Source organism: Ammospiza nelsoni, chromosome 17 (genome assembly GCF_027579445.1).
Source record: "Ammospiza nelsoni isolate bAmmNel1 chromosome 17, bAmmNel1.pri, whole genome shotgun sequence".
Lineage (NCBI taxonomy): Eukaryota > Metazoa > Chordata > Aves > Passeriformes > Passerellidae > Ammospiza > Ammospiza nelsoni.
The window spans coordinates 13,555,951-13,576,839 of record NC_080649.1 but is presented as its reverse complement, the minus strand read 5'-3'; the positions used below and the strand labels follow the sequence as shown (position 1 = coordinate 13,576,839).

Genomic DNA, 20,889 nt, shown 5'->3' with positions numbered 1-20,889 from the left:
TGCTCAAGCCAAGCCTGTGCAGTCTGGGTGCCACTGAGCAGAGCAGCTCAGGTCTCTGTATCTGCTGCTGGAGCCCCCATTAGCAATGTTCTCCACACATCACCCAAGGAGCTGTGCCAGGCAGCCCACACATCACAACCATCCTTACAAACACAGCTGACAAAGATAACAACTCAACTGGAGCAGGCACAGCCTTACTCCAAGTCCCCTGAAGGTGGTTCTGCAACCACCAGCAGCAGAAACAAAACTTACCACAGAGTACCTTCAGCTTCCTACGTGCCTTTGGCGAGGCACTGCTTTAAAGCCCATCAGATAAAGGCCACAGCTACAGGATATGCAGCAAATCAGTTCTGAGTCAGGTGAGACCAGGGGGGTTTTCTCATCCAAATGACTGTTTCACAAGGCAAAGCCAAGACAAGGCTTGTAACAGGAGGGAGCAAGTGAAGGTCGACAGCTGCATGAATGGTTTTGGAAATCAAACATTGATTTCTCCCGGGCATGCTAAGGCTGGAGTGAAACACTTGGTGCAGATAAAGAAATAGGCTGGAACTAACTGCTTGCTCCTGCAGCTCACACTGGTCTGGGACATGCTGCTAGTGACTCTTAAGTCCTTGCCAGGAAGAATTAAACTCTTCCATGCTGACAGCCACAGTTTTGATGCTGACGGACTACTTTACGCTCCAACACAAACTCAGGTATTTATGAAGTTTCTCTATTGGAAGTCAGGATTCCTATTTGTTTTAATTACATAAGCAGGATTCCAGTGAGTCCTTTAATCCTGCTCTTTTCCTCCTTTGGCCCAGTAAAGAAATCAGTTGCAGCCCAGGGTATCTCTGCCCTGCCAGATAAATGCATCTACAGCAAAACACTGACTCCCATCAGCTCTGCCTGTCAGATGCCATCACCCAGCACTTGCTAACCAGCTTCAAAGTCTCAGCTGCCAACCACACAGCAAGAAAGCAAATAACAGGCTTCCTCCCAGTGTCACACCTGGGGGCTCAGGCCTGAAGCAGGGACAATGCCAGGCTTTGTAAGCCTGGGGATGTGACACGATGCTGGTGTCTGGAGGGGACACAGCACTTACAGATCACTCTGAGGAGCTTCAGAGGCACCTTTCATCTACAGCCACAGGCCACAGCTCGCCAGCCACCAGCCCTGGGCACTGAGCTCAGGGACAAGGCATGGTGAGGGATGTGCTGATTACATCCCTGCCACCTAGGAGAGCATTTATCGGCAGTTTGTGGTACCCAGTGACACCCTCTGCACTTGGGAGGCTTTAGGAGCTGATACCTCCCAGGTTGAAACACCAACTGATGTGCAGGGCAGGAGCTGACCCTGGCACAGATCCCTGAGGAATGGCAGCATGTCCTTTCAGCTCAGCCCAGAGCTCTGGCAGTGCTGTCACACCTGAGCAGGGTGGCATGAGAGTGAGAACCTAGGCTGGTGCACCCAAATGGGTGCCTGGGATTTGGGAAATCCTCTGGCTGCCCACAACTCCATTTTGCAGGTAATGTGGACTTTTGCTTCAAGACTGAAATCAGGGTGAGCTAAAGGGAGAAAAGGCTCTCTCAGTTCATGTTAGCTCAGCTCATCTGTGTCACTGAGCAGATCTGGAACCCAAGCAGGACCATAAGCAGGAGCAGTTGCTCTTGGGGTGGATCTGTGGGGACCTGCCTTACCACCCCCCCCACAGCACTGGCTTCAACCTTCCATGAAGCAGGAACACCCCAACAGTGACACAACAGCACTGAATGAAGGAATTGGGGTCCTTATCCCAACCTGCTGTCTTTCCTTGAGCAGGACAACAGTTTGAGTCAAGGTTGTAGGAATCAATCCTGCTGAATCTTTTCACTGTGCTCAGACTGCAGTGAAAAAAACAACACACATGGTGTGGGCTCTGGAGCTGTGCTTTGGGACCTTGCTGAGGTGAGCTGGGCATGGCCTGGCAATGAGCTGGGCAAAGCTTGGTGGGGATCTGGGCAAGGCCTGGAAATGAGCCTGGTGGAGATTTGGGCAAAGCTTGACAGCAAGCTGGGCAAGACCTGGCAATGAACTGGGCAAGGCCTGGAAATGAGTCTGATGGAGATCTGGGTACAGCTTGACATTGAGCTGGGCAAGGCCTGGCAAGAAGCTCGGAAGAGCTTGGCAGGGAGTTTGGCACAGCTTGGCAGTGGAGTTGGCACAGCCGGGCAGTGACCCTGGCACAGCCTGGCAGTGATGCTGGCACAGCTGGGCAGTGACCCTGGCATAGCTGGGCAGTGACCCTGGCACAGCCAAGGAGTGATGTTGGCACAGCTGGGCAGTGGCTCTGGCACAGCTGGGTAGTAGTGCGGGTTGGCACGGCCTGGCAGTGGTGTTGGCACAGCTGGACAGTGACCCTGGCACAGCCCTGGCAGTGATGCTGGCTCAGCTGGGCAGTGACACTGGCTGGCACAGACTGGCAGTGATGCTGGCTGGCACAGGCTGGCAGTGACCCTGGCAGAACTGGGCAGTGATATTGGCACAGGCTGGCAGTGACTCGGGCGGGCAGGCGGCTCTCGGGGCGGGCACGGAGCCCCGCTGCCATCGCCACTAGATGGTGCTTTGTTGACACGCTATTGTCACTGAGCTGTTCCAGCAGCTCCCACGGGCAGAGCTGCAGCTCCAACTCCGCTGAGTGCTGAGCTATTTTTACTCCCAGCAGGGCTGGGGGTGCCCTTCCCTCTGAACCAGGAGCCGAGAGCTGCACGGATGAGCCACAGGCAGCGATTCCTCGCTGGAATCCTCCTCCTCTGCCTCCCCCCGGTCCCACCCATCAGGCTGCTGCTGCTGGGAAGGGAAAACAGCTCTGCTGAGCACCAGAGCCTCTTCCATCATCATGCAAATGATCTCTAGTCAGGCAATGTTTCATGTTCAAATACTGAGAATCTCACTGGGGGCTTTGCTTCCCCCCTGGCTTATTTTCCATTTGTTCATTTCAGAGTGATCTGTACGATTCAATACTGATCTCTGTGACAGCAGATTCCATTCATGGACACGAGGCTGAAGAGTCTCAAAAACTAATATGGGAACATGCACATCCTCTAATCTTCTCCCACGTTTCTCAGAATAATTAGTGAATTCAGCATTTGCTTTTTTGTAAAGCAAAAACCTGACAGTCTTTTCAGTAAAAGGCATTTGGCTTCCAATCAGATGCCTCCTCTCAATGTTACTGCATGATGAGGCTTTGAAAGGGAACCTGCAGGCTGCTTGTTAGAGGGGAGAAAAATTCCTTTCCCCTGGCTTTTGCAAAATATTTCCAGCTTCTCTGTTAGGCTGGTAACTGCCCAGTGTGACTAATGCTCCTGGTTTTCTCTGTGCTGCTGTGCAGTGAGCAGACCTGGGAAGAGGTTACCCTGCAGCCCTGGTGTTCAGGTCACAGAAAAAAGCCCTGTGATCTATCAGGATTCCAGTTCTCCCTCTTGCTGATACCAGCAGCTCCTGCACCTTGAGTGCTGACCTAAAAAAGCTACAATTGCTTACTCTGAGTTTTTCCTGAATGGCTAATGCCAGATGCCAGCCAGTCAATGAAATACATTCTGGAGACAGCAAAGAGGTTTAATATATAGCATTAGTGGGAGTCCTGGGTTTAAAAATAGATTAAGTCACACAAAAATGTGTTTAAACAGACTTAAATATATTCTCTGGCACATAGGTATTTGCTGATTTTATGGTATTGCTACTGGCAGCTTCTTCAATGAGGCAGAGGGCTGGGATAATGTAATTTAGTGCAGGTGGGGGCTGCAACAGAGCCATGGGAGGAGGAGGAGGAGGAGGAAGTGAGTTCTAGGACTGTGTTAGCAGAAAATGCTGCTGATTACACTGCCTTTGTCTAGAAAGCAATAACCAGACAGGAGAACAGTGCAATTCCAGAAGAACAGGAATCTAATCCCAAAATAGCACCTGGCTGGCCTTTTCTGGCGGGATGCGGAGGTGGAGGGAGTTTGCTGGAAAACACCTGCAGAGGGATGGGACCTTACAGATCCTTCTGCCTTCCTCTGTTCTCTGCATTTGAAATGCAGATGCAGTTTAAAGCAAACATTACAACCTACAGCTTTTTCCTGTTCAAAGAGCTACCAGATGAGCATTTTAAAACACTCCAACGGGGCTGAAGGTTCTTTCCTGGAGGCCCAGAAGCTGAACCTCCCTGAAAGCACAGAGCCAGCTGAGGCAGGCAGCAACACCTCTGCTTTAAGGGAGGGCTGCAGGTTACAGAGCAGGCTACACTGAGCTAGTGATGCTCAGTAACACCATGGTGTCCTCTGGGATCTCTCCTCTGTCCCCACCACAAGATGTGCAGGTACCCATGAGATGCAGTGCCTCAGAAGAAAAGCTATGGTGTGTGAACTGCTCAACAAGGGTCTCACACAGGGAATTCCAGATAACCAGGACCTCACTCTCTCCCTCCTCAAACAAATCCTCAGGCTCTGGGGCCCCAGCAGCAGCAGGGCTTAGCACTCAGTGCCACTGGTCAGGCATCCCAGTGGAGTCAGTGCGTTAATTCTGCCCAGGAGAGTTGTTCAATGCCACACCTGACCACTTCCAAAATTTCTAGGGTGTGCCAGGCAGTGATGGGCAGAACCCTTTTGGCTGTGGTAGAAATGGCTTGATAGCAGACACAAACACCTCCAAGCATAACATCATCTGTCATCTGGTTACTGTTTGTGGGGGAAACAGAGATCACACAAGGTGAACCCCTCTACACAGTCCCCAGGGATTGCTCACAAACTCAGGAGAGCCAGGGTACCAAAGAAAGTGATAGAGAGCATCCCCAGCCTCCGAGTGATGGCAGAAATGGGCACTGCTGTGCCATGGCTGGGATTTTACACAGGGAGGGAGCACTGGAGCTCACAGAGCCCTGCATGGATGGGGGAACAGCACTGTGGAAGCTGCAGGAGCTACAGGAGCCTCCAGGAGCCCTGTGCCACCAATGCCCACAGCAGTGGAGCAGGGAATTGGCCACCCCAGCTGCTTGCCCAGCAGCTGAAAGCTCCCAGTGGCACAGGATAAGCAGAGTGCCAGGCTGGCAGGGGAGATGAGGAGATCACTGACCGCTCGGACGCGTTTCAGGCGCTCCTCTAACTTCTCCTCTGCTTCACGTTCCTTCTGCACCTCCTCCAAACGGTTGATCAGCTCTGCAGCAAACTTCTCTGGCTCCACGTGGATATCCTTTGGCATTCGGTAGGTTCGCTGCAGGGAGAGCACAGCACAGGATCAGGGAGGAATCCCAGGTTTCTGGGGAGCCTCTGAGAACTGGAAATGCTGGTTGCTCTGCTGGGAGCTGGGGGAGGACAGGCTGGCAGGCACTCAGCTGCAGCTCAGCACCTGGGGGCTTGGAAGCTGGGCCACCACCTCCACCAGTTCCTCAGCTGGCACCACACACCACCCTGTCACAGACATGTTTTAGGAAAAATCCTTTCTTTAGGATTTTTTTCTCTTGAGAAGCTGAGAAGCTTCAAGGACAAAATGCAAACAATGATAATCTGCTGCTGTGGAATGCAACAGGTGCATCTTTGATTAGAACATGTTACTTGTTTCTAATTAATGGCCAATCACAGTCAGCTGGTTCAGACTTTCTGAGAGTCAGGAGCTTTTGTTATCATTCCATTCTTTCTCCTTTGCTTTCTAGCCTTTTGATGAAATCCTTTCTTCTACTCTTTTAGTATAGTTTTAATATAAAATAATAAATCAAGCCTTCTGAAATAAGAGTCCTGGGTTTAAAAATAGATTAAGTCACACAAAAATGTGTTTAAACAGACTTAAATATATTCTCTGGCACACAGATATTTGCTGATTTTATGGTATAGTCAGATCCTCGTCTCTTCCCTAGTCCTGAGACCCCTTTGAACACCACCACACCACCCCATCTAAGGGAAAGCTTTTCTGGAGCTGCAATTCAAAAAGCTCTTTTTGGCACCAAATTCCACTCAGGGATAGAAGTGCTTGCTTTTCTCCCAGTGGACACATGGTCAACAGGAATATCCTGGTCTCAAAGGGCTGTAAAAGGATGTACAGACCTTTCAACCTCTCAAACCTCCTGTTTATAGCAGCTATGCTTTCAATTTGGTAGAAGGGAGGACTCTGGTCCTCCTCTGGTCTGGTGCACACTTACTCACTCAGCTTATTGCAGGAGAATCAGTGTGTGCCAGTCAATCTCTGCAAATCCAGCCCACAGCCCAAGGTCCCAATTCCCACAAAGCATCCTCTCCTGCTGGAGGATCCTACAGGATTGCATCTCAGCTTTCCAGAGCTGTGCAATGATTCCGTGCTTGCTTTATCAATACAGCACCTTACAAGCACTGAGGTGCCATTTTTTTGCCTGCTCTGGGTGAATAAATGAATATTTATGGTAGTTCAAGGACATTCTTGATTCATTATGATGAGTTACTTTGTCCCTAAATTCCTGGGTTCTGGGATAAGAAGTTTGTGTAGTGAAGTATGAAGCTATCAGCTGCTGCATTCTCCCCCTCATTTTTATCCTTTCTGTATTATTTTTTTTAAGAGTAGAAAAAGTTAAATGACACAGCAGAGATAAAAATTTAATTTGTAGGAAAAATAGTTGGAAATTCAACAGCATAAAACTCTGCATTCAAATACTTCAATACTAACATGGGAGAAATATACACTCCATAAGACCAGAGACAAAATTAAATGTGAAGATGTGAGATAATTCATAGCAAAAGAACAAATGCAGCATCAGAAGCAGACACTGAGCTTGAAAACTTTAAAGGAGGATGAGAGACCACCCGAATTTATCCCAGGCCAGCCAGAAGATCAAAGCAGAACACTAAAATGCTGCTTTGCCTCAAAACCTGACAAAAGTATGCAAATCACATTGGCTTTTCTGTCTCTGCCAGCTGGAAGGCAGGGATGAAAACCAGAGGCAGCAAGAACCCACTGATGGCACTGAGGAGCTGAAGACTTTTTCATGACACCCCAGTTGGGTTACAGAGGCCCCAGTTAAAGCACTGCTTGTTCTGTTTGCCAACAGGGATGGGTCTTCCTGAGCCTGCCAGCAAATCTCAATCCCACTGACCCATGTGAGCTGGGAACAGCCCCAGGCAACCATTCCCTTCATCCTTGCAGCCACTGGAGAGGGCACAACATGAGGGAGGAGATGTCACCACTCTGATGGCATCTTTAGTGCCATCGGGACCTCCAGCCCTGCAAACCAAAGGCCTGTATCAAAAAAAAAATCAACAAAAACAATGTTCAGTCTGGAAATACTGGCAGAGGAGCCAAAGCAGCATGTTTCACCTCTGTGTAGTGCAGAAACAGGCTCCAGATGTGCTCCAGCATGGGGGAAGATGTGGCAGAGCTGGTTCCTGCTCTGTTACTGCCTGAGGAGCTTCTCAGGATGGCTCCCTGCCCCTGCATAGCCCTGGGAAGCACTTCTGGCTAAGGGATCCTGTTTCCTGCACAAACCCCAATCCCATGACCACCACCACCACCCTTCCTCGTGAGGCCACAGCAGCAATTCCCCAGGAGGGAATTCTCTCCCTTGCCTGACAAGTCCCAGCCTGCTGGGTGATGTGTTCCCTCCCTCCTGCCACCTCAGATGCCAGCTCTGCACCCTGTGGTTGTTTATGGGTGGCACCACCAAGCCCTGCTCCGTTAGACATTAATGAGCCTCATAAGAGGCAGCTCAGGGCTCAGCACTCACAGTCCTGGCTCTCCCTGGTGCAGCCACCACACACAAGCACAACTGGGAAAGAATTACCCTTTGTCTCCCCAGCCTTTGAGGCAGGGCAGCACCCCAAACCAAAGCCTCTCCCGAACCTGTGGTAGCAGTGGGTGCAAGGGCTGAAGTTTGCTAACCTGAGTGTCTGAGTCCTGTCACCACAAGGTGGTTCCCTGCAGGCCCAACAATGCTGTATCCAGGGAACTCAAAATAAGGTGATTCTGAGTCTTTTACAACTAATACCTCAGCATGTTTATCCACAGTGTCTCCAAGTCTGGAGGTGACTGAAGCTCAACCACAGAAATTACAATAACTGAACCCAAGAATCTTTAGGATGAACTTGTTTTCTTCTCTCTGTTGCAGCTGCAAAACACACTGCCCTGTCATTGGAGCTTCCCACTCAGCACAAGAGCTCACAGAGGGCCTCAGCAGCCTGTTTGAGGGTGCAAGATGCAGCCCCCTCTGCAAGGGTCTCCCTGAGCATTCCAGATCAGTGCAACTGAAATAAACCTCACTTCACCCCATGGACACCAGCTGCACACACCCTGTGCTGCCCTGGTGGGTACCTGTGAGGGTGACTCAGAGAGCTGGTGAGCAGGATGATGCTCTGAACATCATCATGGGTCTCACTTTATTCCTAGCTCAAAGGATGAGCTACACAGGCTTCCCCAAAACTAACAGTATAGCAGAATAATGAATGCAAATTCCTTGTGCTGAAACAATACAGATAACTGCTGCGGGCTCTCTCTGTGCCTCCCTAGACAGCAAACATGGATTGCACTGACCTGGTTCAAAAGAATTAAGACAACAAAGTGTTTGAAGCCTTTATCAAATGATGGGCCTGACTTCAGAAGGGAGACAGGGGAAATATGCTCCATCAAAGACCAGCCAGGCTGAGCCTGTACCCAGAGCAGGATCCTTCAGGGCTTCAGGATTTTGAACCTGCCCCCAGCTTCCCATGGGCATACTGAGTCCTGCCAAGGGCCTTGTAAATAAGCTGCTTATTGTTCTGAAATCAGAAGGGCTCCAAATGCCTTTGTTCCAAGTAAAGGGTGCAGCTCTGTCCAAGAGCTGGCTGGTTTTGAGGATCCAGCCCTTCAGTCTGGACCAGAATGAGGTCTCTGGACATTCTACATCAACAACTCAGAAAGGAAGTGCTTCATTTCAAAGTACTGTTTAGTGTAATGTTTTATTTAATTACCTATCTACTTTTATTCAGTGGCACTAGTCAGAAAGGTCTGTCCAGAATCAGGTGGAGTTGGGGAGGCTACGGAGGACAACAGACAGGAGGCTGAATGCCAGGTGGATTGGCAAAAATAGAAATTGCTTGACCTGGTTTAGATGGAGCAATCTTTCCTTGTGACAGCTCTGAAGAAGGATTTCTTGGGGTACTTATCATTAGAACATTGTCCTTGACACATGAAGTGTCTGAAGCTCTGGTACCTTTGTGAAAAAGCAGCCTGCTAAGAACATGTGAGACACACAAGCTCTCCAGCAGCTCCACTAGGCAGCTGCCCTCAAGTTTCCCCTTTTTTTCTTGGAGCTGATGGAGTGGGAATTCCATGGATTTTGCTTCCTGAGGCAGATGCAGCCCTTGGGTTTTGATGGATTTCACCTTCCTTGAGAAACACAGGTTTAAGGACCAAGCTGCACATCAGAACACACTGGCATCTGAAATATGAAAAGGCTGAAAGGGAAGAATCTCACTGCAGTTTGCAGGTTCCCCATGGGAAGCATCAGCCTCAACTGCTCTGAGATGAAACAGGAAGCTTTTCTACATTGCACTGGGTAGAGGTTCCTTAAGCAGCTCCAGGGATCTGTGGTTTGGGCTGAACTGTTTCTGACAGATGTGACTGGGCCAAAGAATTCTGTGCTGGTAAATTTCCCTCTTCTACAAGAGGTTTGATGCCTCCATGATGCCTGAGGGGCTGTTGTTAGATCACAAGTCAGTCTTGGAAATGAAAGGAAGATGACAGGCTAGAGAAGCCAAGAGAAAAGAACTTCTGAACCTCCATGTTTCTTAGATTAATGCATTCCTCTGTGACATAAATTTTTAACGGATAAATGGTGTTTCCATACCAGAAACACTAGTGGCAGAGCTCACAGATAGCTGGATTTCAGCATCCAGTCTAGCAGCATTCAGGGATTAGCAAGGAGTCCTGCTGGGGGAAGGCATTTGAGGAAAATGGCATAAAACAGCCGATGGGAATTCCGAGCAGGTTCCCAACTCACAGGAGCAGAAAGCTCATTGAGCTGCAGTTACCCAGGCAGCACGACACAAGGCTCCTCCTGTGCACTCCTCACTTGTACAGCACAGCACAGCGGTCACTCACAAACTTCTGCTCCACTCAGGAACGTTGCAGAAGCCACCCTGCAGCACCCTTGATTGTGCGGCAGGACAGGAGAGCTCCCACCCCATGACCAAGCTACAGCACAACATCACAAAATGGAATCTTTATGCAGTTAATAAACCACCAAACACCAGCTCTTAATGCTTGAGGTTGGATTTTTCTGAATTTGCAGTGGAAAAGGAGAATCTCCCATCCTCTCCTGGGAATGGTGAATGCCAGAGCCAGGTACAGCTCTGCCTGCTCTGGGCTTTCTCCCTTTCTTTGGGAACTTGCTTGCTCTTTCCTTCCTTGGTGCTCCATGTCTCTGCTCAAATCCAAGAGAGAGATGGAAAACCACATGAAAGCAACACTCACTCTCTGTGTAATGTGTTCCTGCCAGAGTCACAAACCAGAGGTCTCCCTGCTTGCTGGAGAGCCTCCCCCACTGCATTCCTGGGCAGAGCGCCACTTCACAGAACACAACTTTTCCAAACTTAGAGCACTGGTGACTGGCTAAGTGTGGAAGATGTGAGCTGCTAAGTGTGGAAGATGCAGATCAGGGCCATCCACACACATCCTGCTGCTGAAGAGGGTGTTCCACATAGCTAACACACGCTGTCACTACTTGGATGCAGCAGAGGTGCTGGGACCAGCGGGCAGCCTCCTCTGAACATATAATCACTGCAGTTTATAGCTTCTGGACTTAACTACAAGTGCTGCTATTAAAAGCAATGTAAGTCCTTTCAGAATTTTGCATAATAGCCCCATAACTCATTTGTCAGGGAACGGGAAGGTCTGTAAAGGACTTCTGCAATGACTTTCGGAAGTAGGAGGTTCCCTGTTATCAGTAGGAAAACATGCTGTGCATTCTGCAGGCACTATCAGCATGGACTCTGGCTATGCTGCAGATAGGAGTCCATAAAGACCTTCACTCAAAGGTTGTGATTTCATCACTGCCACACGTTTGGAAGCAGCTAACCTCAGGTCCAGCCTGATTCAGCCACGGGCTGTGGGATAGCCCAACCACTGGCTTCAGAAAGCAACACTTGAAGAAACATTTGCATGGCTCCTTGCTAATTTGTGCTGTTTAATTCAAAGAGTGTGCAGTTAGAGCTGAATTTTAAAGAGTAACTTTATAACATTTCACACTGGTGTTGTCAAAACACATTGTCTAATTACCTTCTCCTTTCTTGGCTGATTGATAAGAGAGGGCAGAACAGTGCCTCTCTGAAGTCCATGCCAATTCTGTGTCAGTAATTGGCTGGCAGGAGGTGCCAGAGTGTCTGAACTAAACTTTTATTCCCTGGAGAAAGACTAGAACTAACCCAACTTCTCAGTCCTCAGCTCCCATATAAATATGTGTCAAGATATTTTTTCCCTGAAACTTAAAATTACAGTGCAGAACCTAATGGCAGCAGTGGATGTTTCACAAAAAAATCCCTGTGAAGAGTCTGTGTGTAGTTTAGGAGGAATATGTAGTTCTAAAAGACTGTGTAGGTAAGGAGGATAATATAAAAATTTATAAGCAGCAGGTGGGCAATTGAAACCTTATTTTTTACCCCGTTTTTAAAGCTGGTTTTCAAAAGGGTCGATAAAATTTAATGCTAAGTAAAACTAATTAGCCTGCAAGGAACTGCTGCTGGAATGACACTTATTCAGTTCAACAAAAGAAATGTTTGGCAGATGGAAGTTCGTTAAAGTAGAGCTCACTATACATATTTAATGCTCCATACTCTGAGTTTATAACCTGCAGTTCATGGAGGCATTGCCAGTGCACACCATCAACAGAAAGCCACTATTATTTTTATCCAAAAGGTAAAGCCACTGACAAGCTTTGAAGTCAGAGAATATTCAGTCAGTAGTTCCCACTGTTGGGGAACAGCAACAACAATAACAACAAAAAATAAAGGCCAAGCTTTCAAACTTCAACTCTAACAAAGCCATGCTTACAGTAAAAACGGCATCAAGTGAAATAAAAAGGCACCCAGCCAGCCTTTTCAACAGCAACCACACTGTGAAAGCAACTGTGTGAAAAGAGAGGTGACTGAGCTAGGATGGCTATGAGCGTCTGCAGCCAGGGCTTTTATTGTCAACCCAGTGATCAAAGCACAGGAGACCCTCTTAAATCTAAGGAAAATAATCTAATTTAAAAGGCAAAACAAAGAGTGGTGGTTTTGGTGTGGATTTTTTTTCTTTTAAATCAGATTAAAACAAGGGTGTATTTCTGCTGGTATTGTGCTGCTTTGAGCAGGCAGGATGGGAACAGCTGCATCAAGTTAGAAGACACTTCTGGAAAAAACAGACGGAGGCTTTTTCTCTCCCTATTTGATTTGTGCTGGAGTCCAGCTGTCCAAAGGGGAAAGAAGCACCTTTATTCCCTACTAGATATTAAATGTCACCTGTAACTTCTCAGAAAAAGAAAACAATAACAAGCAGAGCTGCAGATGGTGATGTAGAGCCCTAGCAGTTGTGCCCATCTTCCAAAGGCTGTTTGTTTACCTGGAGCAACCAAAGAGACAGTGTCAGAGAAATGAAATATTTAATCCTGCACTTTTTTTTTTCCTCCTGCCTTGTGTCCCCAGGTAAGCTTAGCTGAGTCCTTGGGAACAGGTTACAGCTCCTTTGGCTGCTCAGTGCAGACATACTGCTGGGACCATTGCACTTCTCCCCAACTGACCTTGTCCGAGAGCTGTATCAGCCTCCATGTCCAACAGCCTCCTACACCTTCCACAAACACCTCCAGCTCACCTGAGGGCATGGAACTGCTTGCAGATAAATGCCAGCCAGTGCTTCCACTCTCACCCAGGAGAAACAATCAGCTACTGACTGAATGGTTAAGAAAAATTCTGTGTTTTGGCCAGCCTGGAATGGTGAGTTTGGCAGAAGGCTCCAAACCTTTTCTTAGCACAATGTATGTCATCTTGAAGCACCCCCAAGCGAATACAGCATTAAGGGGGATTAAACTCAAGCACAAGCAGAGCAACTGTCTGCTAGAGATCTCACATATTTTGCATATTTACCCCTGGGAAGGAGATAGTGCTACTTACAGGAATGTGAGGTAGTGGCACGCGTCCATTTGCTTTGGCACTTTCTTGCATCTCTCTGCGATGCTGCTTTCGGAGTCTGTACGGTGGGATCCCATCTCTGCAGGAATAAAGCAACAACACATCCTGCTTTAGTGCCTTTCTCTGCCATGTTATGTTCATTCACGCCTTGCTGACACAGAGTGGCCCCTAGGAAACCCAAACCCCTTCATGTTTGCATGCCCAGAGTATGAGGGACCCATGCAGGGAAGGATGGTCACACAGGTCCCCGAACCAAAAAAGCTCTGGCATGGGGGGCCAGGAGCACTTACACAGCATCCCCCAAGAGCAGAGTGAGGCAGGGCTCCTGCCACTGCTGCTCAAGGCAGAGGGCAGGGAGAAGGACTTGGACTGCATCCTGGTACCTTTTATAGTTGGTTGCTTTCTATAAAGAGCCTGTAATGTACACATTAAACCACAGGGCAGGCTAAGAGAGGGGGGAGAAGGAGAAGTGGGAGCTCAGTGAGCATCTACTCCAAGGGGAGCTCAAGCAAGGAACAAGGTATATATTTTTAAGAGAGCGTGACAGCTGCTCAAATGGCTTATCAAAGGAGGTATAGGCTCCACTGCTCCCAAGGCAATCTCTAGCTCAGTCTGAAATTATGGGCTTGATACTGGAGTTGCTGGAGGGAAGAATCAGCCCCCTCCCCAGAGGAGGCTGGATGAGGGTAGGAAGGGATGTCATGGGCAGTCACATCCAAGTGAACCAGCTCTGCTTGGCCTGGTGCCTGTGCTGAAAGAGGTGGTGACAGAGGTCTCTGCAGGGGAAGGAGACAGTGGCGGCCACAGTCCTTGGTACACAGGGGTCAGTGGGTCAGAGGCACCAGGCTTTGCTAACCACCCCAAATGGCAAAGCACCACTGCCTAAGTGTGACTTCAGGCAAAGAAAGGAAATGCATTTTCTTTCTCACCACTGCCACCATCCTGTTCACACCCAGGGCCCAGGAGAAGAGGAGTGAGTGGAGCCCAGTTATGAAAGGACACAGACCCACCTTGTGTTATTTGGGGAAAATCAACTAATTCAAGAACAAATGCCAGCCTGGAGCTTGGCAATGTTGAGCTTTTTCATTTTACACATTTCCCTGACTCAGCAGAGGTAACTGCCTGGGAGAGCCATGCAATGCCACAGAGGTGGGGTAGAAATGAGTGGAGGGATTTGGTTTGTCACAGCTACCACATAATTCCCAGGCACATCTTCTACCACCCTGCACCCCTCTGAGCTGTGAAAACGAGCCAGTCCTGACACATCTCACAACACAAGATGTTTGCACAGACCAAATGTCCTTAACACCTATTGCCCACCCCAGCTGCTTCCCCAGAACATAAACCAGTTTCACCCACAGATTTTTGAAGTCAAGGTGCCATTTGGCAAGACAAACACAATTTACTGTGGTGTTTTGCCTGCAAACCCCCTGAGTTTCAAGCACCAGCCTGTGTGAGGATGGCCACCACCAGCTTTCATTCCCATTCCCATCATGCTGGCTGCCCTGCTGGCTCCCTGGAAATGCAGGTGCAGGCAGAACTGCCACCAACCTACATCAGAAGAACCTAATTTCATGCAATAACCCAGGCATTCAAAATGAAACACCATTAAAATAAAATAAAACAAACCCCATGATTAATGACAAGTGCTTTTTAGCAGGAAGACAAACGAGGGAACAGAAAATGAGCCAGGCTAATTACAGCTCTGGTGAGTGGCTGCAGGTAATGCAGGAGGAGGAGGAAGAGTGTGTTGGGAGCACCATCTCTGCTGTGCCTGCAATGACACCACCTGGGAACGGGACAACTTCCCCACGTTGCTGTGCCGGCATCATGACAGTGCTCATTAGGTGGCTTAATTTTCTTTAATGATGAGAATCACAACGGTTAAAGCGTTTCACCGCATTGTGACGCGGCCTTTTCTAGACTGGATGGTAACAAAACAACTGCAAGTTTTCAGAGGGAAAAATAAAAAACCTGGGGGATTATTTTAGCCATTGCTTGTTGGCATCAATAGTCAACATTTCAGCTTAACCAGTGCACAAAACCCGGGTGCCAGAACACAACTCGCACACTAAAGCCACACGGCCATTCGCAGGGAACGCGGCATTATGTTAGAAAGTGCAATTTTTCTTTCTTTCTCTCTCTCTCTCTTTTTTTTTTAATTCTCCCCAGCAGCAGTCCCAGCGGAAAGAGCGACTTTTGTTCCCAGCACAGTAGCGAAAGGCTGATAATGGCCTCTAATCTATCCGGCTTCAAACACATGTTCAGCCCCGCTGTGCTGCCTTTGATGTCATTTTAACTAGATTCCCCAATGCCACCTCTGAACTTGGAACATTCCTTCGTTCAATGTACTGTGCCAACTCAACCAGAGGAAGCAAATTCAAAGATAAGCACTTTAATTTTATCCCAACAAAACCTTATTCAATAGATGGGGGGAAAGCAAGGAAAACCAATACCATACTTTTGTTTTCCTTTTGTCAGGTAGCTTGCTTTGAGATATTTTCAATAGATAGAGAAATAATATATATATATATATGAAAAAAATTAAACTTTTTTTTACAGCACATCTACTTTTAAAATAAAACTTTCCCAAACTGTTTTTCCTTGTTTCATCACGTGATTTTCTTTAGCACCAGAAGGCTCAGTGCTAAAAGGCAACGAGGGAAGAAGAGTATTTCTGTTGCTTATTTAATGATAATGCAATGAATTCACTGTTGGGGAAATATGGAGGCTTCCTCCCCTCTCCAATCTGACCTGCAAGAGCCTCTGGTGAGCAGTGGTTTGGCTGTGGCTCTGCACATTGGACTCTTCTGGCAAGAGGTGTCTTTGCTCCTCTAGACAGGCTTCAAACCCACTCATTATGCCTAACACATTGGAAATCATCATTTGGGACCTTTTAAATTAAAAAGCTGCTAAACTTGTTTAAATATAGGAAAACTTGGGGTAATTATGGATCACTAGCCTTAGGAAAGACAGGAAACAAATACAAAGCCAAACTGGTATTTTCTATCAATTACTCTTATCAAAGCACCTCTGTCACAAGAGACTTTTCTCACATAAAGAAGCATCATAGGAAAATCACCAGGCATTGTGATTAAAGGCCAGCCACCCAAGGAATAGCATTTAATCTGCAAGACTTTTTGAAGGAATAACCACTGTCCTAAACCCCTTTGTTCGGGGGATTGGCCATCCCTACTCTGGAGCAGGTTTGACAGGAATTGGGGAAGAAGGAGCATCCCTCTGGCCAAGCCCACAGGCACCAAGGGCTTCCCAAGTGCCTGGGGGAAGGCAAGGCTGTCTCCCAACTAAGATAAGCCAGGACACCTGATAAGACCAAGAGGAAGGAGTATTGTTCAGCTAGAGCACAACACTGAAGAGGAGACATTATCTCCTGTTTGCCATGTAAGCTCTTGAAGAAATCAAGATAGATATGGACCTAAAGTGTTTCTGCATCTGAATTGGAACATCACATGGAGATTTAATGGTTTCAGCTGCTGCCTTCCTACCTACAGTTGCCTTAACTTGCCTCAAGCATCTCTGTTGTGACAACCCCTCCCACCCACAGACTCACCTCCTCCACTTGGGAAGATGCTATCCTCAAGAAGGGTTATCTGAGACAGCAAGAGCAGTTTAGGACTGTGCTGGAAATGCTGCTGCAAGTCTGGGGCAGGCTCTGAGCAGCCCACGGGGCAGGCAGAGCCCCAAATCCCTGACTTACCACTGACCCTGCAGGGAACATGAGTGGTGAGTGACTCGACCCCACCTGTGGCCGGGCCAGCGCTCACCAGAGCCTCTCACCGTGTCCTCCCCAGACCTTGCCTCACACAAACCAGCTAAAACAACACAGCTGCCCTGCTGATTATAAAAACAGGTTTCAGCAGAGAGGACCAGAGCTGTTTTGCCTACAAAGGCAGAGGAATTCCTATGACACAGGAAGACTGAAAAATAATCAGCGGAGCGCAGGCATTTAAGAGCAATGTTTTTTAAGCCACTCAAAAAGCAAATTACTCAAACAACAGGGACTGATAATATACTCGTTATATAAATTCAACCCATTACAATAATATTTAACAGTGCTTGGAAAGACATCCTGTTGAAAGCTGGCCTTTTAGGTAAGTGTGCTTGTAACATCACAGTTTTACAATCTGTTTGCTGAGCTGGCTGCTCCCAAAAAATTGCCCCAGCTCAGGAGCTGGGACAGGCAGAGCATCACTCAGGTCTTTGCTAGAGGCTTTGCATGCAGCCACTTCCAAACCCCATATTGCTGGGATCAATTCAACATCAAAGCTTGGAAGGGAACTGGCACAGCAAATGCTCTGTGCCTGCTTTCTCCACTGGCCTGAGCTGGCCAGCACTGAAGATCTCCTGGTTTATTAGCATTCCTCAGCTAGACAGTGTTTGCATCCCAATTGTCCAGACAGATTTTCCTCTGATGGAGGGTCTGAGCCTTGGATCACACCTCATTCATGTGCTGCCTCGGAGCAGAAGCCAGATTTCTTCATTATTGAGCCTGACTGCTGTGTGTAAACAGCACACAGAGGGAAGAACCTCGCTCATCAGCAAACGAGGCTTTTATTGCCATTTTCCTCAGAGAAGGCCTAAATTCAAAGCACTGAGACATGTAAGTCTTGTCAAGCAGCAGGAGTCCCTTCTTTAACTTCATCTGGTTGTTCTTCATTTTTGCTGCCTTGAGCAATTCTGCAAAAATTCCTTTGAAACTCAGGAGGAAGATAGGTTCAGCAGTGCCATGTAAAATCTGAGTAAAATCTGGTGCTGGAGTTTTAAATCATGTAATGAAGAGCAAGTGCTGAAAACAGCCAGAATCTGTGTAAGCCAAAGGTCAAGGCTGTACATCCAGAATCCTAATTCTGGATTCTGCATGGATCCAGTTTGAGAGGCATAGAAAGAATGGATCACTTTAACTTAGTTAAAATAAACCACTAGGATTGGGTTAGTTATTAGCAGAAGGCAGTGCACATATTGGTGGTAATAAAGTCCTAAAGGCAGCCCATGGTGAGCATAGGAGGGATAAAATGCCTAAAGGAAAAAGAAGCATAGGATGGCCAGTAAGAAATTATTCTGCCTGTGAAAAAAACAAACTGTGGCTAGTGAAATAAAAATTAGGAGGGTGAAGAACTCTGGCATAAATGATCAACTTATCACAGGTATAACCATCAGTGCAGCCCCATGAGCCTGCTGGACCAGTGGGAGAGGAAGTGCTAAAAGCTAATTAATTTTGAAGAGTTCTTACATCTGTCTCTCCTGATAACAAGAAGTTACACGACTCCTGCTAGCTTCAGAGCACTCCTCCATATAAATTGATGCATATGAAGAATTGCAGAAGGATGTGGCAGAGCAGCTGGATCTGTATCAAATGGAGCCTTTAATTAGTGGTCGTCTATAGGGTTCTGTCCTGGGGGCATCCTCCACCTCCCAGGCCCCTTTGGCCAAGGTCTGCCTCATGCATAATGTTTGAGGAGCTGGTGTCAGGGTGCAGAATGAACTCACAGCTGCTCCTACATGGCCCTGAGACTCTGTGGAGCCAGAGAAGAGCAAGCTATAGGCTCAGGCAGGGCGACCACCACAGACACAGAGACCCCCTGGCCACACTGCACACTCCCTGTGTCACTGTATGAACTCTGGGCAGGTGGGGAACTGTGGCAGCACCCATTAACGGCATCCATGGCACAGGCTGGAAAGCTTCTCCAACAAGGTCTGACAGCTGCTGACGTTCACAGTGACACTAAACGAGCCTCTTGGAGGACTCTGTGTTTACAGCACTGCCATTAATAAAATCTTCTCCTAATTCTGTAAACCTGTCATCTCTCGCCTGAAGAATCAAAGGGTTTCTACTCTACAGAAAGACACTTTGCATTTGCACTACTAAAAACCAGACCAAACAGTGAATATTTTTCCCCAAATCCTTTTTTTTTGTATCACAGAGATGCAGTCACAACAAAATCTCACAGCCCCTTTTTTCTTTCTTTGCAGACCATCTTTAAGGAAGGCATCTCCAGGGTGAGATACAGGGTGTTGTCATGAGAGACAGAAAGGGAAAACATTTGGCTGGAGCTTATCAGCACAAGTTGTGTTAAAGTGCAGTGGTGACCAGCCAAACTAGAACTGGTCAGTCACCAATCCTACTGCAGAGCAATCACAGACTGAGCTGTTACTCCACCTGCTGTGCTGTGCCCAGTTCTGAGCTCCTCAGGACAAGAGAGACACAGAGCTCCTGGAGTGAGTCCAGAGGAGGGCAATGAAGGGACTGGAGCATCTCTTATGAGGACAGGCTGAGGGAACTGGGCCTGTTTAACCTCAAGAAGAGATGGCTGAGAAGGGAGCTCATCAATGGCCATCATCTGCAGGGAGGTTTCAGAGAATGGACCAGGCTCTGCGTTGTGGTACCCAGCAACATGACAAGAGGCAATGGACAGAAACTGAACATGAGGAAGAACTTCTTCACTCTGCAGTGACTGAGCACTGGAACAGATTGTCTAGACAGGCTGTGGAGACTCCCTCACTGGAGGTATTTCAAACCATCTGGACACAATTCTGTGAAATCTGCTCTAGGATGACCCTGCTTGAGCAGGGAGGTTGGACCAGATAACCCACTGTGGTCTCTTCCAACCTGACCCATTCTGTGATTCTGAGAATTTGGCAGCATAAAATCTCAAGAAAAATACCCAGGTAAGTAGAAGGCTCTGTCTAACATTCAGAACTTAATCTATCTCAAATCAGTTACTACAAAGTCATCCAATATTACTAGTTCTTGCACCTGGCTTAAGAAACATCCCAGAACCTCTGACAGAACACCATTTAGATTGCTCAAAAATATTTTATGTTGCAAACACTCACAAGACTGGCAAGGCTGAGTATCCTGCACAAAGTTGTCACAGACATGTTTTAAGAAAAATCCTTTCCTTAGGATTTTTTCTCCTGAGAATCTGAGAGGCCTCAGGAACAAAATGTAAACAATGATTATCTGCTGCTGTGGAATGCAACAGGTGCATCTGTGATTGGTCTGATGTGGTTGTTTCTAATTAATGGCCAATCACAGTCAGCTGGCTCAGACTCAAGCCTTCGTTATTCATTCTTTCTTTTTCTATTCTTAGCCAGCCTTCTGATGAAATCCTTCCTTCTATTCTTTTAGTATAGTTTTAATGTAATATATATCATAAAATAATAAATCAAGCCTTCTGAAACATGGAGTCAGATCCTCATCTCTTCTTCCCTCATCCTCAGACCCCTGTGAACACTGTCACACAAAGTAACTGAAAAGAGTGAGAATGACCTTGTCATGGTCGATTCTGACATTCCCCCCCATCCCAAGCCTCTCTCCCAGCAGAGCCCAAGAGCAGCAGTGCTGAAGGCACATGTGGCTGTCCCCAGGTGTCACTTACACGCTGCTGTCGGTCAGGGACATGGTGTCGGCGTCGCTGGACATGCTCTGCTGCTCGCTGTCGTTGGCACTGGTGGCTGGTGCCAAAGCATAGCCCGTGTTGACATAGTAGGGGTTAACAGGCTCCCTCCACGAGCCATGCCTGTGAGAGAAAAATGAGTCAGGTTAGAAGGGCACAGCCTTGACCATGCTCTGCATCACCAGGCAGAAGGACTCTGCCTGGAGCCCCAGCCTCAGTGATGGGCTACAGAATAAGCTGTGCTCACACTAAGTTGCACTGACAGAACCATGAACAATTTGACTCATAACTGGAAAAAAAGGGAATTCATGGAGTAATGAAGATGACACTGTTAGAGATAAGGGAGGGAATGAGACTATATGCAAGAAGTCCTGTTT

At 47.7% G+C, this 20,889-nt stretch overlaps 1 protein-coding gene across 2 annotated transcripts in view; it reads right to left on the bottom strand.

The window, feature by feature from the left end:
* AXIN1 (axin 1) overlaps nucleotides 1-20,889 on the bottom strand; it is a 72,421-nt gene that overhangs the window by 11,558 nt on the left and 39,974 nt on the right. For both annotated transcript variants that reach the window (XM_059484585.1, XM_059484586.1), the window contains exons 3-5: nucleotides 20,495-20,635; nucleotides 13,077-13,173; nucleotides 5,071-5,208 (exon numbers count right to left, since the gene is read on the bottom strand). In XM_059484585.1, the coding sequence (XP_059340568.1) occupies nucleotides 5,071-5,208; nucleotides 13,077-13,173; nucleotides 20,495-20,635 (376 nt within the window). The remainder of the gene's footprint in view (nucleotides 1-5,070; nucleotides 5,209-13,076; nucleotides 13,174-20,494; nucleotides 20,636-20,889) is intronic.